At 38.6% G+C, this 19,088-nt stretch overlaps 1 protein-coding gene across 1 annotated transcript in view; it reads right to left on the bottom strand.

The window, feature by feature from the left end:
* Nucleotides 1-1,598: 1,598 nt before the first annotated feature.
* Nucleotides 1,599-19,088, bottom strand: part of tmem59l (transmembrane protein 59-like) — a 28,755-nt gene continuing 11,265 nt past the window's right edge. The window contains exons 5-8 of the mRNA XM_079807612.1: nt 8,133-8,241; nt 7,810-7,924; nt 4,753-4,870; nt 1,599-3,493 (exon numbers count right to left, since the gene is read on the bottom strand). Coding sequence (XP_079663738.1) covers nt 3,335-3,493; nt 4,753-4,870; nt 7,810-7,924; nt 8,133-8,241 — 501 coding nt within the window. The 3' untranslated portion in view covers nt 1,599-3,334. The remainder of the gene's footprint in view (nt 3,494-4,752; nt 4,871-7,809; nt 7,925-8,132; nt 8,242-19,088) is intronic.

Here is a 19,088-nt window from a genome sequence, read left to right as displayed (position 1 = left end):
AAAAAGTGGAGTGTTCCTTTAAACATTATAAGCCATGAACTAAGCCAACCGGCTACGAGGTGAGTCATAACATTTCATACTTTGATTTGAAGCAAAACCAGTCAAAATACCAAGGTAAAAGACTACTTAACGGAGGGAAAGAACTACAATCCCATGAAGCTTTGCGAACTGCATAACCGCATACAATTAAAAACAATGGAATATATACATACACGTGTATACATGTAGGGAGATCGACTTGATTGTGTTAATTTGCAGTGCTTCAAGGGAGTGGGCGGAGCTAAGTTAACTTTTTTCGACTCTCTAATTGGTGGAATTTTCAGTACACCATCATGAGTAATGTAGTTTTTCACCTCAAATTCCGCTGTTCAACACTATCATTTAAAAAAATAAGCTGAAATAATGCGGGCGGACAGCTTCACAAGCATGGGCTGTCTTTAAAGGTTTATAGGTTATTGTTCAAAATCAATTTCCCTTTGGGAAAATTAATGGAGTTTTTCCTTCCGGAACCCGACTGTTGCACTTCAAAACGAATTTCCAGCGATGAGCTGGTAATCACGACTTCAGAAGTGGGAAGTAGGACATTTCCGATAGCATGTGAAGGCAAGTTCAACTTTCCCACCAGCTCATTTCCATGTGCTAAACAAAATTCTTGATTCTGATTGGGCGCCGATAATATTCGCTGTCGTCCATGGCAACGTATATCAGTGGAAAGTCGGCGCTACTTTTGTCTCTAGTATCACCCGGACTCGCGATTATTGTGTACATCGTAATCAATATTTTTTTTCTTTGTGGAGGTAAGATTATAATACAATATAAATTCAAATCAATATCTAATGTTGGAGTATTTAATTAGGCCAATAATGTTAGCAGCCGTGCAAAAAATGGGATAAAGTGTCGTCAGCTGGTCATTAGCGCAAAAATAAACATCGACAGTGATATAAAATCTCTCCGCGTAGGCTATACCTCACTTACCATAACGCACGACGTTTTCATGTGTTGTATTTCATCATCGATACACAGACGAAAGTGAACGTGGATCATAGCGCCAGGTGGGAAATGTTCTTTGACAGCCGAAGTGTGTGTGTGTCTGTGTGACAGGGTGTTAAATCTGAAGGAAGTTATTTTTGAAGAACAGTCCGCTGGACATCTCGCTGACCTTCACAGGTTCGCACCTGCTTCACAGCACAGGTGGTTTGTTTTTTGGAAAATACCTGTAAAAGGTAAGAGATGCAGCTTTTTGGGCTGTAAAAGTCAAAAACTTTGAGAGGCAGAGTTTATAATGTGTCATAAATGGTTTGTGACACTATATACATTGTGCATGGGTTAAATTGAGGGTGTAACTACATCTGTGTGCATGTAATAAAGTAACCCCAGGCGTCAACACTAATCTGTATGTGAAAGTGCGCCATCTAGTGGCCATAGTGTGAATGTACACTTTTGCACTGATAAATGCCTCGCACCATTAAAGTTCCACTCTAACATAACATTTAAAAAAAATAGTGATGAGAAAAAACGTCTTTCAAAAAAAAAAAAAAAGATTTTCATAAATTAAATGTACCATGTAATACTAGTTATAATCCACAGCCATTCATTTTAAAGTAACATACGGCTCTTTATCGCCCCCGTGTGGTGAATTATTACAATTCAAGATGACTTGAATGACAGTATTTGGGACTGGGAAAGTACATTTCAAACACTTTCTTGCCATATGCAGTCACTAAATGTATTATATTCATGTCATTTTATACAGGATGCATGACCTTTAGCTTTGGTTGGAGTTATTTTAATGTCAATTTATTTGAGATCAATTTGAACAGGATCTTGACCCACACCAGATAAATTACAACATGAAAACACTTTATTCGTCCGATATTATGGCGTATCGTATGGGAAACTGTTCAAACGAGAGAAAAAAAAAGATATTACTGACTTGTATTTCATACAGTAATGATGAACCAGTAGATATTAAATGGCTTATTAAGGTATCGCACCTCTTGACTTCTTAGTAATCTATGGTCATAATTACAATGCCTACTAAACATTAAGCAAAAACACAAAGATCACAAGCATACAGCAGTTGGTTTCCAAAATAGATGGGACGATATATTCAATGTCTCATAGCGTACTAGCATGCACTGTGGCTGGGCGTAAATGGGGAAAAACAGCAGCACAAGACAAATAGTGCCATGAAAGCTCCTCAATTCTACAGCCTAGTTACAAAAGATATTTGTCAAAGCCTGGTGGTAGGCATTCAAAACCCGCCCCCAACCGGTTTTCCCAACAGGCCGGGAAGAGATGGAGAATATAAGAGAAAAGGCATCGGGATAATACAACAATTCACTTTCGGCCTGAACAGCAAGCGTTTCCTCTCTACAGCGGTTTACATTGGGAATAAATGTACAATTATGCATCATAAAATCAATGAGCTATCTAAATGAGATTATATTGCTGTAAGCTTTGAATAAATACATGAATAAATAAATAAATACACATCATGCTTCCTTGACATGAATGCGAGTAGTTTAGTAGTATGGGTGCATAATTATGCAAATAAAAATCGCCCCCTCGAAATACCTGCCTGTGTACAAAACATCCTATTTTAACTGTACAATTTAACAAATCCTAATTTAACTCGCGTATTCACAATCTGTAAAGTAATTAAGAGTCCTTGTCGGTTTGATTACACATCAGTTCAAAGGACGCATTCATGGTTTGTAAACGCTGTTATGAAACCAGATCATTTGCTAATTGGCTGCATTTGATTTTTCTTTTGCTCCTTTCACATCAAAGTGAGAATCGAGTGCGACTCTCCAACGGATCACCTTCAAAGCTTCTCTTCCAGTTTAAATGCGGCGATAATTAATAACAGGGAGGGGCGCTTTGAAAGTATTCATCGCTAAACTAAATGTTCATCGCAGTATCTAAACGCGGGGCGAAGCCCCCGAAGCTTGACAAATAACCCTGCTCTTCTTTTGAGGTTGTGAGCCCCTGTGTTTATACAGTGTGTTTTCAATAAGAACGTATCACAACAGCAATAAGAAACTTGCTGCATGAGCTCAAACGTTACTAGTGTATGTATATATTAGTCAAAAATGCGTTAGTACATTATGTGAACAAGCACCTATACTACGATTCCATGAGGTTTCGCGAATTCAGTGAGGAGACTAGTATTCAGACAGGACGTACGTCGTAACTGATATAATAAATGGCATCATGCATTTTTTAAATTATTATTTAGAAAAACGATACAGCTTTCCCTTAAATTGCGAGAAATAGCTCTGGAGATGAGTTTAAACCCTAGTCGTCAAAAGTTTCGACCTCTTCTGTGCTTTTAAAGAGATGTTTTGCTGAGGTCGACCTTGACCGGAAGCGGCCCCGCCTCCTTGATCTCCTCCGATTGGCCGATTGTCATCGCGATCACTGGCGTCAAGTGGTAGGGGTTCACCTTCTGGGTGTCATCCATGAACTCTTTATCCCCATTGATGCTAAGCTGTAAGTATAACATTGATTAATGACATTTAACTTTTGTTTCGTATTCAAAAGATATACAGGTGCTGGTCATATAATTAGAATATCATCAAAAAGTTGATTTATTTCACTAATTCCATTGAAAAAAGTGAAACTTGTATATTATATTTATTCATTACACACAGACTGATATATTTCAAATGTTTATTTCTTTTAATTTTGATGATTATAACTGACAACTATGGAAAATCCCAAATTCAGTATCTCAGAAAATTTGAATATTACTTAAGACCAATACAAAGAAAGGATTTTTAGAAATCTTGGCCTACTGAAAAGTATGAACATGTACAGCACTCAATACTTAGTTGGGGCTCCTTTTGCCTGAATTACTGCAGCAATGTGGCGTGGCATGGAGTCCATCAGTCTGTGGCACTGCTCAGGTGTTATGAGAGCCTAGGTTGCTCTGATAGTGGCCTTCAGCTCTTCTGCATTGTTGGGTCTGGCATATTGCATCTTCCTCTACACAATACCCCATAGATTTTCTATGGGGTTAAGGTCAGGCGAGTTTGCTGGCCAATTAAGAACAGGGATACCATGTTCCTTAAACCAGGTACTGGTTGCTTTGGCACTGTGTGCAGGTCAGCAGCAGGAAGCATGAAGTGCTCTAAAACGTCCTGGTATATGGCTGCGTTGACCTTGGACCTCAGAAAACACAGTGGACCAACACCTGCAGATGACATGGCACCCCAAACCATCACTGACTGTGAAAACTTCACACTGGACCTCAAGCAACGTGGATTGTGTGCCTCTCCTCTCTTCCTCCAGACTCTGGGACCCTGATTTCCAAAGGAAATGCAAAATTTACTTTCATCAGAGAACATAACTTTGGACCACTCAGCAGCGGTCCAGTCCTTTTTGTCTTTAGCCCAGGCGAGACGCTTCTGACGCTGTCTGTTGTTCAAGAGTGGCTTAACACAAGGAATGCGACAGCTGAAACCCATGTCTTGCATATGTCTGTGCGTATGGTTCTTGAAGCACTGACTCCAGCTGCAGTCCACTCTTTGTGAATCTCCCCCACACTTTTTGATGATATTCTAATTATATGACCAGCACCTGTATGTTAGTGGTACTTTATAGTAGCCAGCCACACTCTTGAAGGAGTTCCCATGAATGCTGGATACTTGTTGGCTGCTTTTCTTTCACTATCTGCTCCAACTTGTCCATTTAAAGAAATGCCAATATGTTTTATTGGTAGTGTGCATTTGATGAATGAACAGGTACCTGGTTCTTGACGTGCTGCTCAGGTGCCGTGACAAGACTGGCACAGCTCAGCCACAGCATCACCATGATGGACAGGAAGAGGCACGCGGCTAAGATCCAACGTGGCAGTCCTGAGCGCCTAGGGGACAGAAATTAAGACCTCGATTAAAAAAAAAAATCATAAAGCTAAATCATGTTTAAAAAAAAAATCTATTTAAACGTGTATTGTTATATACTAAAAAGTATGTTGTTTTATATTATTTATATTATATCCTATCCGATAACAGCTTCAACTCTTCTGGGAAGGCTTTCCATAAAGTTTAGGAGTGTGTGTTTATGGGAATGTTTGGCCATTCTTCTAGAAGCGCATTTGTGAGGTCAGGCACTGATGTTGGACGAGAAGGCCTGGCTCACAGTCTCCGCTCCATCCCAAAGGTTGAGGTCAGGACTCTGTGCAGGCCAGTCAAGTTCCTCCACACCAAACTCGTTCATCCATGTCTTTATGGACCTTGCTTTGTGCTCAATCATGTTGGAACAGGAAGTGGCCATCCCCGAACTGTTCCCACAAAGTTGGGAGCGTGAAATTGTCCAAAATGTCTTGGTATGGTGAAGCATTGAGGGTTCTTTTCACTGGAACTAAGGGGCCAACCCCAACCCCTAAAAAACAACCCCACACCATAATCCACCCTCCACCAAACTTTACACGTGGCACAATGCAGTCAGGCAAGTACCGTTCTCCTGGCAACCGCCAAACCCAGACTCATCCATCGGATTGCCAGACAGAGAAGCGTGATTCGCCACTCCAGAGAACACTGCTCTAGAGTCCAGTGGCGGCGTGCTTTACACCTCTACATCCGACGCTTTGCATTGCGCTTGGGGATGTAAGGCTTGGATGCAGCTGCTCAGCCATGGAAACCCATTCCTTGAAGCTCTCTACTCACTGTTCTTGAGCTAATCTGAAGGCCACATGAAGTTTGGAGGTCTGTAGCTATTGACTCTGCAGAAAGTTGGTGACTTCTGTGCACCGTGCGCCTCAGCATGCGCTGACCCCGCTCTGTGATTTTACGTGGCCTACCACTTCGTGGCTGAGTTGCTGTTGTTCCCAGTTGCTTCCACTTTGTTATAATACCACTAACAGTTGACTGTGGAATATTTAGTAGTGAGGACATTTCACAAATGGACTTATTGCACAGATGCAACCTATCACGGTACCACGCTTGAATTCACTGAGCTCCTGAGAGCGACCCATTCTTTCACAAATGTTTGTAGAAGCGTCTGCATGCCAAGGTGCTTGATGTTATACACCTTTGGGCATGGAAATGATTGGAACACCTGAATTCTATGATTTGGAGGGGTGTCCCAATACTTTTGGCAATATATAGTGCAGTACCGGTCAAAAGTTTGGAAACATTATTATTTTTACTGTTTTTGAAAGAAGTCTCTTATGCTCATTAAGCCTGCATTTATTTGATCAAAAATACAGGACAAAAACATTAATATTGTGAAATATTATTACAATTTACTGCAATAATGGTTTTCTGTTTTATTATACTTTAAAATATAATTTATTTCTGTGATGCAAAGCTGAATTTTCAGCATCATTACTCCAGTCTTCAGTGTCATGTGATCCTTCACAAATCATTCTAATATGCTGATTTATTATCAGTGTTGAAATCTGTAACAATATGCAATACCGTTCAAAAGTTAGGGGTCAGTCATTTTTTTTTCTTTCTTTGTTTGAAAGAAATTAATATTTTTATTCAGCAAGGATGTGTTCAATTGATTAAAAAGGGAAAATAAATATTTATAATTGTTATATAGGTTTCTATTTTAAATAATAATGCTGTTCTTTTTAACTTTTTATTCATCAATGAATCCTGAAAAAAATATCACAGGTTCCAAAACATATATTAAGCATCACAACTGTTTCCAACATTGATAATAACCGAATATCAAATCAGCATATTAGAATGATTTCCGATGAAAATTCAGCTTAAAGTATATTAACATAGAAAACCATTATTTTAAATTGTAATAATATTTCACAACATTAATGTTTTTTCTGTATTTTTGATCAAATAAATGCAGTCTTGGTGTGCATAAGAGACTTCATTCAAAACATTAAAAAGAGTAATGTTTCCAAACTTTTGACTGGGCACTGTATGTATAAAATTACATTAAAATATATTTATACCTTTCACATTTTATATACAGTGTAAATACTGTGTGTGTATACAATTTAATTATTAATGATTAAATTATATTAATTACATTTATATAAGTATATAAAGTAAATATACATTCACAAAAGTATATATATATATATATATATATATATATATATATATATATATATATATATATATATATATATATATATATATATATATATATATATATATATATATATATATATATAAAAATTGAATGTATATATATATATATATATATATATATATATATATATATATATGTATATATATATATATATATATATATATATAAAAATTGTATGTATATATATATATATATGTATATATATATATATATATATATATATATATATATATATATATAAAAATTGTGTATATATATATATATATGTATATGTATATATATATATATATATATGTATATGTATATGTATATGTATATGTATATGTATATATATATGTATATATATATGTATATATATATGTATATATATATGTATATATATATATATATATATATATATATATATATATATATATATATAAAAATTGTGTATATATGTATATATATATATATATATATATATATATATACACAATTTTTATATATATATATATATATATATATATATATATATATATATATATATATATATAGTACAAATTATATATGTATAAAATGTAAATTATTCTGACTAAACTACATTCAAATATATAAATTAAATATAAAAAAATATATAAATGTAAAATATACATACATATGAACATAATTTATGCATTGTTTTTAAAACATTTTACTGTGACTTCACCAAACTATTACCAAAATGCAACTGCTGGATTGAAAAAAAGCCCCTCTGACACCCACCTTGACATGCAGCCCAGGAAGTCGTGCTCAGCAGCTGGGTCCTCGGCATGTTGGCTGACATGCTTTCCTTTCACCCCAGGTTTTGCCGCATTTCTCTCCCCATGTGACCGCCCACCTGCAAGGATGCAGAGGCAGCACTTTCAGCATGTGGACATTGATTTTATGACCCTCAAGCTCCGGACAAACTACAGCGGCGCAGCACAGGATGTGTCGCAAATGAAAGTCAAAGCTCAAGCTCTGGTTCTTGGCTCCACTTATATGAGCTTTCAGAGGAAAAAGGAAAGCTGTCAGCAGCCATCTGGGGTGAAAGCGGTCACTCTTACCAGTATGTGGCCGCTGTGTGTGGGAGTTGACTTGGGGCCAGGGTTTGTCAACCACATTGGAGCGCGGGGCTTGTAACTCAGGCAAGGAGTACTCGATCTCTGGCTGGCTCTGGGAGAATCAACAAACACACTGTCAAGGGCAGGAAACCGTATTATGGGATTTACTCAGCAGAAAGACTTCTGAATGAAACGGTTGGGTTTGTGACCGTTTTGTTGTGGTGAGGTTTTCAACACTATCATGCACAGGCTGGCAAAGCAGGAAAAATGACATACAAAAACTGTGATTCTTACAAACATACAGATGATGAATGGCACGGTTAAATATGATGACGTAGAGGGCACATTTCAAAAACTGCTAATGCGCCTGTATCCTGGACAGCTAGAATTGGCAAAAATAGATTCCCAGAAGGCGAGCACTGAAGGAAGAAATACCTGACACCAGGTTGAATTGATTACATCAATTGCAGTATTTTAAGCAACTGGGTGGTCACTGCAAATGTTTATATAGTAACCGCAACCAGGGCCAACTGCTCTCTATGTCGTTATGGCGCCCTCACTTCACACTCACAATTAAACACGATCTTTGAGATGCATGTGAAAGACTGGAGATTGGGATTATTTATAGAATTGCACTAAAATAAAAGCATACACAAGCATGTTTTCTGATTTTTGTTTTTTCATTCTGCAACGTAAAAAGAAATCAGCACGCAACCTCTAGTACAGCTGCAAATGCAAATTCTGTTTTTTATTATATAATAACTATTACAGGCCCGGAGTGCCCATTGGGAATTTTGGAAGTATTTTATTTGCTTTAATTACATTTTTGGGTGTTTTGCACGTAGAACGATGCCTAAGAGTGGGGTGGACCGCAACATCTCTGTTTGGTCAATCTTAAATATTTGGTCATGAAAAAGAGTTTGATTTACATTCAAATTTGAGGTATATGCACTATTGTTCAAAACAGAAAAGGAAAAAAATCAAATAAATGTTTTTGAACTTTCTATTACAGAATCCTGAAAAAAAATGTATCACCATTTCCACAAAAATATTAGGAAGCACAACAATGTTTTCAACATTGATAATAATAAGAAATGTTTCTTGAGCATCAAATCAGAATATGAAGACTGGAGTAACGATGCTGAAAATTCATCTTTGCATCACAGGAAAATTACATACATAAAAGTTGTAATATTTCACAATATTACTGTATTTACTGTATTTTGACTAAATAAGTGCAGCATTGATTAAAATAAGAGACTTCTTTCAAATCTTTATATATTTATGCTGGTGTATTATATGCACCGATCAGGCATAACATTATCCTAATATTGTGTTGGTCCCCCTTTTGCTGCCAAAAACAGCCCTGACCTATCAAGGCATGGACTCCACTAGACCCCTGCAGGTGTGCTGTGGTACCAAGATGTTAGCAGCAGATCCTTTAAGTCCTGTAAGTTGCGAGGTGGGGCCTCCATGGATCGGACTTGTTTGTTCAAGAGCTGCAGCTTTGGGGATGCTCGGACCCAGTGGTCTAGCAATCACAATTTGGCCCTCTTCAAACTCGCTCAAATCTGTACGCTTGCCTATTTTTCCTGCTTCTAACACATCAACTTCGAGGACAAAATGTTCACTTACTGCCTAATATATCCCACCCACTAACAGGTGCCCTTGATGAAGAGATAATCAGTGTTAGTCACTTCACCTATCAGTGGCCATAATGTTATGCCTGATCTCTCTCTCTCTGTGTGTCTGTCTATAAATATATATATATATATATACACACCCATTTTTAAAATAAATTATAAATATTACAGTCAACTGTGTCCTCCCCAACGAGACAAGTAGTACACAGAAATATATATTTACTAGGTTGACTTTTTTGTTCGTGTTGCACTTGGTAGCCCCGCCCACAGTGGAATCTGATTGGTCCAAATCCTGCACAGCATATAATGCCTGTTTCATAATCACTGAATATTTTCTACCTGCCTACGGTTGTCATTCGCACATCATTTGTACTTTCACAGACAAACTACTTCCCACTTGACCGTTGTCACGTTGCACCTGGTGAGCACTCTGTGTAAGAAGGTCAAGACGACATTTTGGTTTGCTTGATGCCATCAAGATTCTTTAAAAGCTATAGTCAGCGGTTTCCAGCTCGAGAAACCCCGCAGGAGCACCACGTCAACCGAGTCTCTCTTTCCACCCTCAATTACATGGCTGCCTGGCGGTGCTAAGCCATGCTGGTCAAACCGAGCACTAGACGCCAACTCTGACGAGTGCAAGGGGACTACTTGACTTGAATAAGAGCTTTAAAGAGGCCACTTTCAAACATGATCCAAAGGATGCGATTTGAAATCTGTCTCATTAGTCTACTACTGGATGTGTCCCTTTCTGCCCCTCCATCTCGCCCTGTATGTGTAAATTAGCACATGTTTTTTTAGACTATGTTTCTTTAGTTCTCCCTTGAGATCTTATTAAAGAGAGATTCTTGCTCTCTTCCACTGAATTCTTCTAAAACTTGCTCAGCAGAGCGGACCACTGAGATAACCTCTCCAGGGAGGCTCATATGAACCTCCAAAATGACCACAGAGAGGCAAGCACACATGGTTTTTCATGTCCGAGTCGCGGTAGACAAGAACAGCAAGGAACTGTTTGGAGTGTCATGTTATTCCTATAGTCTAATAGTCTGTAACTGGAGGCAGAAGGGGTACATTGGGATTGTATGTATAAATGACTGGTGTGTCCAATCCTAATTTCTAAAAGATTAAAGGAATGGATCAGACAAAATGAAAATCCTGTCATCGTTTACTCACCCTCATGCTGTTCTAAAGCCATATGACTTTCTTTTGCGGGGAGAAAATCTGAAGTCTGTTTTCTGTATTCCTTTTTATGCAATTACAGTGAATTACAGCAATTACAGGGAATGAAGCCTTCAGGCTTCAAAAGGGTAAAAGTATCATAAAGAAATTCTCCATATGACTTGTGCACTATATTGATTTTGAAAACTGAATCCGTCAGATTAATGAACAAATCATTCAGGGATGTGTTTCCCGTACAATGACATAACTTCCTGTTTAACTACCATAGTATATTGCATTGTTGGAGAAATTAAATAAGCTTTATAGTAACTTTATCGGTTTAAACTATGTTTAAATCATGTTCGTTGTTGAGATTAATGTCAGAATATTGGGTTACACTATTTTAAGGTGTCATTGTTACAGTGTAATTATATATTTAAGCACTGAGTAATATTTAGTAACTTTGTGTACTTACTATAGGGTTAGGGTAGGATTAGGGTTTGGTTTAAGGTTAGTTGCATGTAATTATGCATCATTTACTGTTATTACTATGGCACATGTAACATATGTAACAAGGACACTGTAAAATAAAGTGTTACCGAATATTGCTATAAATGGCATGAGGTCTAATTCGCTATTTTTGTTCTCCATTGTTTTCCTTTATTCCCAGATTTTTGATTCAATTGGGTGTTCCCTCTTACATTATACAGTACTCTAGAGCTCATCCGCACTTAAAAACTAAAAAGACTTTAAGAAATAATTTTGTATTTACATACATACAATGAACGATAAGAGCATGAACCACCACATATTAGGGATGCACGATATATCGGCCACCATTTCGTAATTGGCCAATATGTTCATTTTCTATTCTATCGTTATCTATAAGAAAATTTGGCCGATATATTAAAGCCGATAGATAATGGATTATTTCCTTCAGCTGAGACACTTCAGATGCGCATGTTCACCATGATGGTTTTGAATTACTCCAAATATGATTCGAAAATCACTTAAAAAAAGGAAAATACACTTAAAGGTGCACTATGTAACATTTTTTCAGTAAAATATCCAAAAACCACTAGGCCAGTGTTATATATTTTGTTCAGTTGAATACTTACAATATCCCAACTGCTTCCAACTATTTGTAAATCGTGAAAAAATTGCTATTTTAACCAAGGAACGGGTCGCCTGTCAATTGACCGTTCGCAAAGACCCGCCCCCTTTAGTTACTGTTGCTATGTCCGACAAGCCATGGCGCTCTCACGCCACACACACGTTCTCACGTAGAGAAAATACATCGCGGAGCAAAGAGGACACTGACAACACGATATGAAACAAAGTCTCAACTTTAAAATGTTGTCTTTTTTTAAGAAATGTATACCACAAATAGCGTTTTGTGGCTCTTTAATGTGTTGTGCGCGCTGTAGCGCCTCAGTTAAAGCTGCTCGTGAACCGATCATCTCTTCTTTCTAGTTCATTGATAAGCATGAAATAAACATGAATGAACACTAAAAGAAATGTTGTTTCAACCGCGGAAAGACGTCAGTAAACACTGTTTTTCAAGTTCAAGTCCACCAATGCTAATCTACTAACTCTACTGACTGATTTGTCGGACAAACCGGAAGATTCGGCGATGTGATTGGTCAGATCGCCTGTCAATCAAACTCGCAGCGAAGGGTGAATTGCGTCATATCTGCATTACCCCCGATTTCCGCTTTTATTTTGTAGAAACGCTTTACTCTTAGTGTGCAACAAGTGCCATAGCAGCCGCCGAGAGAACGCACAGAGTAACATCATAACATAATTTTCAACACACTCCAATGTATCTAATATGATAAACAGAGCTGCGTTACCTCATACTCATGACCAGAAAGGCGGAAATGGTGCCGTCGACTGTGGCATAATAAAAGTCCCGCTGCTTGCGAGGCGTGTGTTGCGTTCATCTTATTAACAATCGCTCCAGAGGCCTTCCTCAGATCCACAACACACGGTCCTGCTCTGTTTCTCACTATAGTAACGTTAATAATCGCATGAACATGATTTCTGCCCGAGTCCTTTCCCAATTCTTTTACACCGGCTGTGAGGTGAAGACCACATGTCCCAAGATTCTGCGCACAAACTTGCCGTCATCAAACTACTCCTTTGTTTTGAATAGGCGACCTCTAGCGGATGGAAAAGTTACATAGTGCACCTTTAAGTGAACCGTGCAGCGCAAGTCAGTCATATAGGCTACATAAAATTATAATGAAAATATTATAATTGTGTGCTTGGGACATGGCTTTTAATAGTGAGACTTGTTTTTGTAATCAGGCTCTCAAAAAATATATCAAAATTTGCATTTAGATCTATCAGTCAATATATCGGTTATCAGCTTTCAAATAGCCTATAAAGAATTATCGTATTGGCCAAAATGTTCATATTGGTGCATCCCTACCTGCTTCTAACCAGAGGTTGAGAGCTTTTCTGTGTTTTTTGCAAATGTTCGTGGAACACTGGTTTTTCGAAATCACTGATTTGCTAACAATGCAATTTGTGACCATAGTTGGTTAACGTCGCTTTTGGGAAACGCTTCCAAGATTGGTTTTGTGAACCAGATCAACCAATTCACTGAAAAGATCCGGCTCCAAAAGACTTGTTTTATACACTCACATGTACATAATAACATGTTTGATTGTGTTCCACAGAGGAAAGAACGTCATATGGATTTTTAACAACGTGAAGGTGAGTACAGGATTTTCATTTTTGTGTGAACTAATTCTTTACGTAAACAGACATGAAGTCTTGAAATGCAACATAGTATGGGCAATTTAGCGCTGCAGAAAGCTTGAGCCTTGCAGTTGCGTTAATTGAAAGGGATGCTGTCAAAAATATTGAATCCAGATGTCCGCAAGGGATGAGAATCAAAGGGGGAAAAATGAACATCTGAGGAAGTTAATGTTGACTGGCCACAGACCAATGGAATCTTGCCATTAGTGAAAGCGGTCTGATGTGCATCTGTCACGCATTACCGCAGAACTAGCCAAAGGTGATCAATGCAGCTTACGAGACTGCCAAGAAGACGAGGCAGAGATTGTTGACTTCATAGTAAACAATCCCATTTCCCTTATTAGGAATTTGCTTGCTTTCTCTAAACTTGTCTTTTCGCATGTAGCGGCTGTCCGCATTGAATTTAAACAAGATGGCCGACCTCCGTCCAAACAAAAATCCATTGCACCAATCAGGGGCTATTCAGCGACGAGTCGCATTTACCCTTCAGCTCGGAGGAAATAGTCTGATTTCTGTTGATTACCTCTGAGGGACTCATTAAAACCCTGAAGAGAACGGACAAACATTAAGCCCAGACTGCAGCGTAACCAATGTCAAATGTCGGCCTGATACTGATGTGAATCTAAGCTACAGATCATAGTGTAGATTTGGGGGATGGGGAGATTTTGACATATGTTTTTTTATTTGAATAAAAATTGCAAATATCTGGGTTCCAGAAAGATAAGGTTGGTGGACCAATCTGTAAATGTTACTTAGTCACCGTTTCAATAGTGTAGCCACAAGATGCATGTTAACATGATTTTAGTGTTGAAAATTTGCTTACCTTTTCTGCACAAAGTGAATTCAATGTTACTTATAAGCCCTAAAACGACTCATTTTTCTGTTAAAAATTGTGTTATTCATCAATTCACACATCAGATGTGGTAAACCATCGGAAACTGTTACGCAGCACGTTTGAGCTTCCGCAAGAACCAATGAGGTTCATTCTCGTGTTACACAGCACGTTTGAGCTTCCTCAAGAGCCAATGAGGTTCATTCTCGTGTTATGCAGCACGTTTGAGCTTCCTCAAGAGCCAATGAGGTTCATTCTCGTGTTACGCAGCACGTTTGAGCTTCCTCAAGAACCAATGAGGTTCATTCTCGTGTTACGCAGCACGTTTGAGCTTCCACAAGAGCCAATGAGGTTCATTCTCGTGTTATGCAGCACGTTTGAGCTTCAGCAAGAACCAATGAGGTTTATTCTCGTGTTACGCAGCACGTTTGAGCTTCAGCAAGAACCAATGAGGTTTATTCTCGTGTTACGCAGCACGTTTGAGCTTCAGCAAGAACCAATGAGGTTTATTCTCGTGTTACGCAGCACGTTTGAGCTTCAGCAAGAACCAATGAGGTTCATTCTCGTGTTACGCAGCACGTTTGAGCTTCCACAAGAGCCAATGAGGTTCATTCTCGTGTTACGCAGCACGTTTGAGCTTCCACAAGAGCCAATGAGGTTCATTCTCGTGTTACGCAGCACGTTTGAGCTTCGGCAAGAACCAATGAGGTTCATTCTCGTGTTACACAGCACGTTTGAGCTTCCTCAAGAACCAATGAGGTTCATTCTCGTGTTACGCAGCACGTTTGAGCTTCAGCAAGAACCAATGAGGTTCATTCTCGTGTTACGCAGCACGTTTGAGCTTCAGCAAGAACCAATGAGGTTCATTCTCGTGTTACGCAGCACGTTTGAGCTTCCACAAGAGCCAATGAGGTTTATTCTCGTGTTACGCAGCACGTTTGAGCTTCAGCAAGAACCAATGAGGTTCATTCTCGTGTTACGCAGCACGTTTGAGCTTCCACAAGAGCCAATGAGGTTCATTCTCGTGTTACGCAGCACGTTTGAGCTTCCACAATAGCCAATGAGATTCATTCTCGTGTTACGCAGCACGTTTGAGCTTCGGCAAGAACCAATGAGGTTCATTCTCGTGTTACACAGCACGTTTGGGCTTCAGCAAGAACCAATGAGGTTCATTCTCGTGTTACGCAGCACGTTTGAGCTTCGGCAAGAACCAATGAGGTTCATTCTCGTGTTACACAGCACGTTTGAGCTTCAGCAAGAACCAATGAGGTTCATTCTCGTGTTATGCAGCACGTTTGAGCTTCCTCAAGAACCAATGAGGTTCATTCTCGTGTTATGCAGCACGTTTGAGCTTCCTCAAGAACCAATGAGGTTCATTCTCGCGTTATGCAGCACGTTTGAGCTTCAGCAAGCACCAATGAGGTTAATTCTCGTGTTACACAGCACGTTTGAGCTTCCTCAAGAACCAATGAGGTTAATTCTCGTGTTATGCAGCACGTTTGAGCTTCAGCAAGCACCAATGAGGTTCATTCTCGTGTTACACAGCACGTTTGAGCTTCCTCAAGAACCAATGAGGTTCATTCTCGTGTTACGCAGCACGTTTGAGCTTCAGCCAGAACCAGTGAGGTTAGTTCTCGTGTGTTACACAGCACGTTTGAGCTTCTGTAAGAGGTTTGTTCTTGTGTGTCAATCAGGTTTGGATGAGCTTGTTTATGTGTGTTTATGTGATAATAAAAGCTCTTTAGAAAATGTGGACTGCTCAATTCATATGGATTAGTTTTACGATCTCTTTTTGAACTTTTTGAAGCGTCAAAGTGGTAGTTGCATTTTCAATGGAGAGACAGAAATCTCTCAGATTTCATTAAAAATATGTTAATCTGTGCTCCGAAGATTACAGGTTTGGGACGACATGGGGGTGAGTAATTGATGACAATTTTAATTTTTGGGTGAACTATATCCCTATAACAAGCAAATAAAGAGCATAGTGCTACTCCTATTCAAAAACGCACTGCATTATCTTGAATAATTCAGTATAAATGTGGCTAAAAATAACGGTTTTATTTGACTGTTGAAGTATTTCCACAAATGTTCAAATGAAACCTATTCTACCATTATAGATATTCCAAAAAGTTCCAGAGCATGTCATGGAGCACTGGGAGAACTTCCACCGGAGAACCTCAGACATCCATCAAAGAGCCGAATAAGCTGGTTCATATAGAATTTTACATTTGGTTTCTACCGATGCTCCTTGCTAGTGATTGGATTTTTTCAACATGAAACTTCAGGGAAATTTGTGAAGTGCTGTGGGAAGCACTTGGGGAAACTCTTTCTGAAGTGCAAGAATTCCCTCTAGACTTCTCTCGGAAGATATGTTTCATTAGTTCTTCACAAAAATCAAACAGATTATAACATAAATCACATTTATGCAGGAAACTTTCCAAATCTAGCACACCCAAACTTCCATATTCTGTTTTTCATGCCGTGCTATTTATATTCCAGTTGTGTGACGGTTCATGTAACTGTGAAAACAGCATCTTCTGGGCCAAAATGCACACCACAGCAGGTCTGTTGAAAAACAATCTGTTTTCATTTCTCTGTTTAGACGCCCGAGGCAAAAAGACCATCATTAGTGCTCCACTTCCTCCAGAAATTGAGTCTCGCTATTTCTACAAAGTTCTAATTCCATATGCTCGATTTAATGGATAGGTAGCGTGATGCTACCACTAAAACCTTGGGTTTTCACCCTCTGTGCAATCTCTGGCCTGTGTTAGTCCTTCACTTGGGCTGGCCATATTCCAGCTGACCGCTAAATACAGGCTCAGCCTGCCGCAGGACGGCTGTGGAGGTTTTCTCTCGCCTCTTCTCCTGTCACAGCCGTTAAATGCGCATTCATCAAGGCTGCGCCTAAACTGAAAAATCATGGATGAGTTTGTAATGATGAAATTCTACATTTCTATTTGTTTAAAGTAAAGAACTATCTTTATTTACATAATCATTTTGAGGTTGTCTAATGACTGTAGTTGGTTTAGAAACAGCAGGGAACTCACAAAAACATGTTAGGCTATGGATAAAGCTGGATGACCTCCAGGGAGAATAAGGTTTCTGATTAAACATCATTGGTTGTTCTTTGAAGAACCAGTCCCCTGTGCTCATATGATCCCAATACCGCAGTGATGTGACCGCAACCTTCGTAAAACATACCAGATCTCGAAACCAAGAGCATATGAGAATCACTAGTGGAATCTTCTACACCAGTGGTTCTCAACTGGAGGGTTTCAACTCAAAATGGGTCACAGGTCTGGTCTGATAGGAAAAAGCAATGCTAAATGCAAATAATAAAACTCAAAACATTTGAAATGGAGCAGAAAATTCTTCCCAGATATTTTGTTGCCGACATCAGAGGTTGAGTGGCTTGTTTATCCTTAATTTATTTGTTTTGTGAACACCAAGAGCATGAAACCCTAGATATTCAAAAAATTTAGGAAGCATTTGAAAGAGTTTGGTCTATGTCAGGTTAAAGGGATAGTTCACCCTGAAATGAAAATAAAGCCATCTTTTACTCACCCTGCTGTTGTTCCAATGCCCTATGTCCTTCTATCTTTTTTAGACCTCAAAAGCATACATTTTAAAAATAGTCTTGCACGCGCTTCTCCATATAATGGAAGTGAATAGCGACCAGGCTAAAACATTACAAAAATGATGCAAAAGTATGACGCAATGATACAGTGAGACGCACGGCATATATAGAAAGTGTTCAGGAGTCATACTATAAGGTTTTGCGAGAAAGAATCCGTACTATTCAGTCAAAATTCTGAGCTCGGCCGTCACTCTGTGCGCGTTCCTGTGAGTGTGTGTGAGGCGTCAACAGCCGCTCATACTTACTATAACGCGCACTGTTGTCATGGTACCCAGGATAAGCACACACACGCACCGGAAATCAGGCTCAATAGAAACAAACGCGACTCTCGTCTTTTCTATAAGGTATATGATAAGAAATAATACAATAATTCTAATAATAAGGTAAACCTCCTGAAGTGAATGTTGTGTACCGGTTGTCATGACAACATTGCGTGAGTAGCTGCTGATGGCTCGGACGCACTCACAGGAACGCGCACAAAGTAACGGCCGAGCTACTAAGGTTTCTTTCTCGCAAAACCTTATAGTATGCCTCCTAAATATACTTTCCATATATGGCACGCATCTCCCTGTATCATTACGTGATACTTTTGTATCATTTTTGTTATGTTTTAGCCTGGTCGTTATTCACTGCCATTATATGAAGGAGCGCGTGCAGGACTATTTTTAAAATGTCTGCTTTTGAGGTTCGAAAAATATAGAAGGACACAGGGCATTAGAACAACAGCAGGGTGAGTAAAAGATGGCTTTATTTTCATTTCAGGGTGAACTATCCCTTTAAAAATTAAATATGGAATAATTAACACGTTTCAAAATAAACTTTAAAATGTTTCATTAAGTGTTATTAAATATTTTACGTTTCAATAAATATTAATTATAATATTTTCTTATTAATCATATTAATAGAACTGTTGACTAGAAGCATGT

Source organism: Gobio gobio (genome assembly GCF_949357685.1).
Source record: "Gobio gobio genome assembly, chromosome: 24".
Taxonomy (NCBI): Eukaryota; Metazoa; Chordata; class Actinopteri; order Cypriniformes; family Gobionidae; genus Gobio; species Gobio gobio.
The sequence above is the reverse complement of the archived record's forward strand: the minus strand, read 5'-3'. Positions and strand labels throughout refer to the sequence as shown.